General features: G+C 52.6%; 1 protein-coding gene across 1 annotated transcript; it reads right to left on the bottom strand.

Moving 5' to 3' along the window:
* Positions 1-285: 285 nt before the first annotated feature.
* On the bottom strand, positions 286-1,218 carry LOC143692531 (olfactory receptor 14I1-like). Its single transcript, XM_077172774.1, has one exon. It carries the CDS (start codon positions 1,216-1,218, stop codon positions 286-288), a length of 933 nt encoding a protein of 310 aa, XP_077028889.1.
* Between the last annotated feature and the right edge of the window lie 412 nt (positions 1,219-1,630).

Raw genomic sequence — 1,630 nt, 5'->3', positions numbered from 1 at the left:
GCTGCAGCTCCACAAAAGGCAACTAAAGGGCATCTCTGCAGAAAACTCTGCTAGGAGATCCTTTAGTTAATTTAAAGCCACCAAGAGCACAACCCCTCATTGACACAGTCTGTGGCCATAGGGAAGGTGGAGAGAAACAAAATGAGAAATGGCACAAAAAATGACATTTATTTGTAGATAATATGAAAAAACTAAAAAAAAGAAAAAGAACTTCCAAAATGAAACCAAGAAGAAGTATCAAATATGAATTTTATTTCAAGTGATTTAAAGAAATTGGCCAGATGTTTAATGTTTGTGAAACCATCCAGTCATCAGTCTCCACACTGCAGCCTTGAGCTCCTGGTTCCTCAGGCTGTAGATGAGGGGGTTCAGGGCTGGAGGCACCACCGAATACAAAACTGCCAGTGCCAGATCCAGCGATGGAGAGGAGATAGAGGGGGACTTCAGGTGAGCAAAGATAATAGTGCTGAGGAACAGGGAGACCACAACCAGGTGAGGGAGGCAGGTGGAAAAGGCTTTGTGCCGTCCCTGCTCAGAGGGGATCCTCAGCACAGCCCTGAAGATCTGCACATAGGAGAAAACTATGAACATGAAACAACCAAGTGCTAAACAGGCACTGACAGCAAGAAGCCCCAGTTCCCTGAGCTGGGATTTGGAGCAGGAGAGCTTGAGGATCTGTGGGATTTCACAGAAGAACTGGCCCAGGCCATTGCCATGGCACAGGGGCAGGGAAAATGTATTGGCCGTGTGAATCAGTGAATAAAGAAAGGCACTGGCCCAGGCAGCTGCTGCCATGTGGGCACAAGCTCTGCTGCCCAGGAGGGTCCCATAGTGCAGGGGTTTGCAGATGGACACGTAGCGGTCGTAACACATGATGGTCAGGACGGCAAGCTCTGATCCAAGGAAGAAGAAAGTCAGAAAGACCTGTGCAGCACATCCTGAGTAGGAGATGTTCCTGGTTTCCCAGAGGGAATTGTGCATGGCTTTGGGGACAGTGGTGCAGATGGAGCCCAGGTCGCTGAGGGCCAGGTTGAGCAGGAAGAAGAACATGGGCGTGTGCAGGTGGTGGCCGCAGGCTACGGCGCTGATGATGAGGCCGTTGCCCAGGAGGGCAGCCAGGGAGATGCCCAGCAAGAGGCAGAAGTGCAGGAGCTGCAGCTGCCGCGTGTCTGCCAATGCCAGCAGGAGGAAGTGCCTGATGGAGCTGCTGTTGGACATTTGATATGCCTTGGCATGGGGATCTGTAAGAAAAGTAATCATGGAATAGTTGGGTGTGGAGAGGACTTGAAATATCCCAGCACAGGCTGGGGGCACTTTCCCCCCGCTGCCTGCCCAGGGCTCTGCTGCCTGGAGTTGTCCCTGCCAGCAGCTGCTTCCCTGTGCCCAGGGCTGGGCCCTGCCAGTGCTGCCAGAGCCCAGCCCAGCCCTGGGGGCTCAGCTCTGCCCTGCAGAGCCCTCCCAGCTCAGGCACTGCCCAGGGGCAGCTCTGGCTCTGCAGGCTCTGATGGCAACATCAGAACAACCCTGAGGAGGCTGGAAAAGCGACACTGAGGATGCCCTTGAGAGGCCCTGTGCTGATTTCCTTAAGTGCCTGGTTTACTAACATCTGAGAGAAAATATTTTTATTTTT

Source organism: Agelaius phoeniceus (genome assembly GCF_051311805.1).
Source record: "Agelaius phoeniceus isolate bAgePho1 chromosome W unlocalized genomic scaffold, bAgePho1.hap1 SUPER_W_unloc_1, whole genome shotgun sequence".
Classification (NCBI taxonomy): domain Eukaryota; kingdom Metazoa; phylum Chordata; class Aves; order Passeriformes; family Icteridae; genus Agelaius; species Agelaius phoeniceus.
Note: the sequence above shows the minus strand (reverse complement) of the source record. Positions and strands in the feature narration are given on the sequence as shown.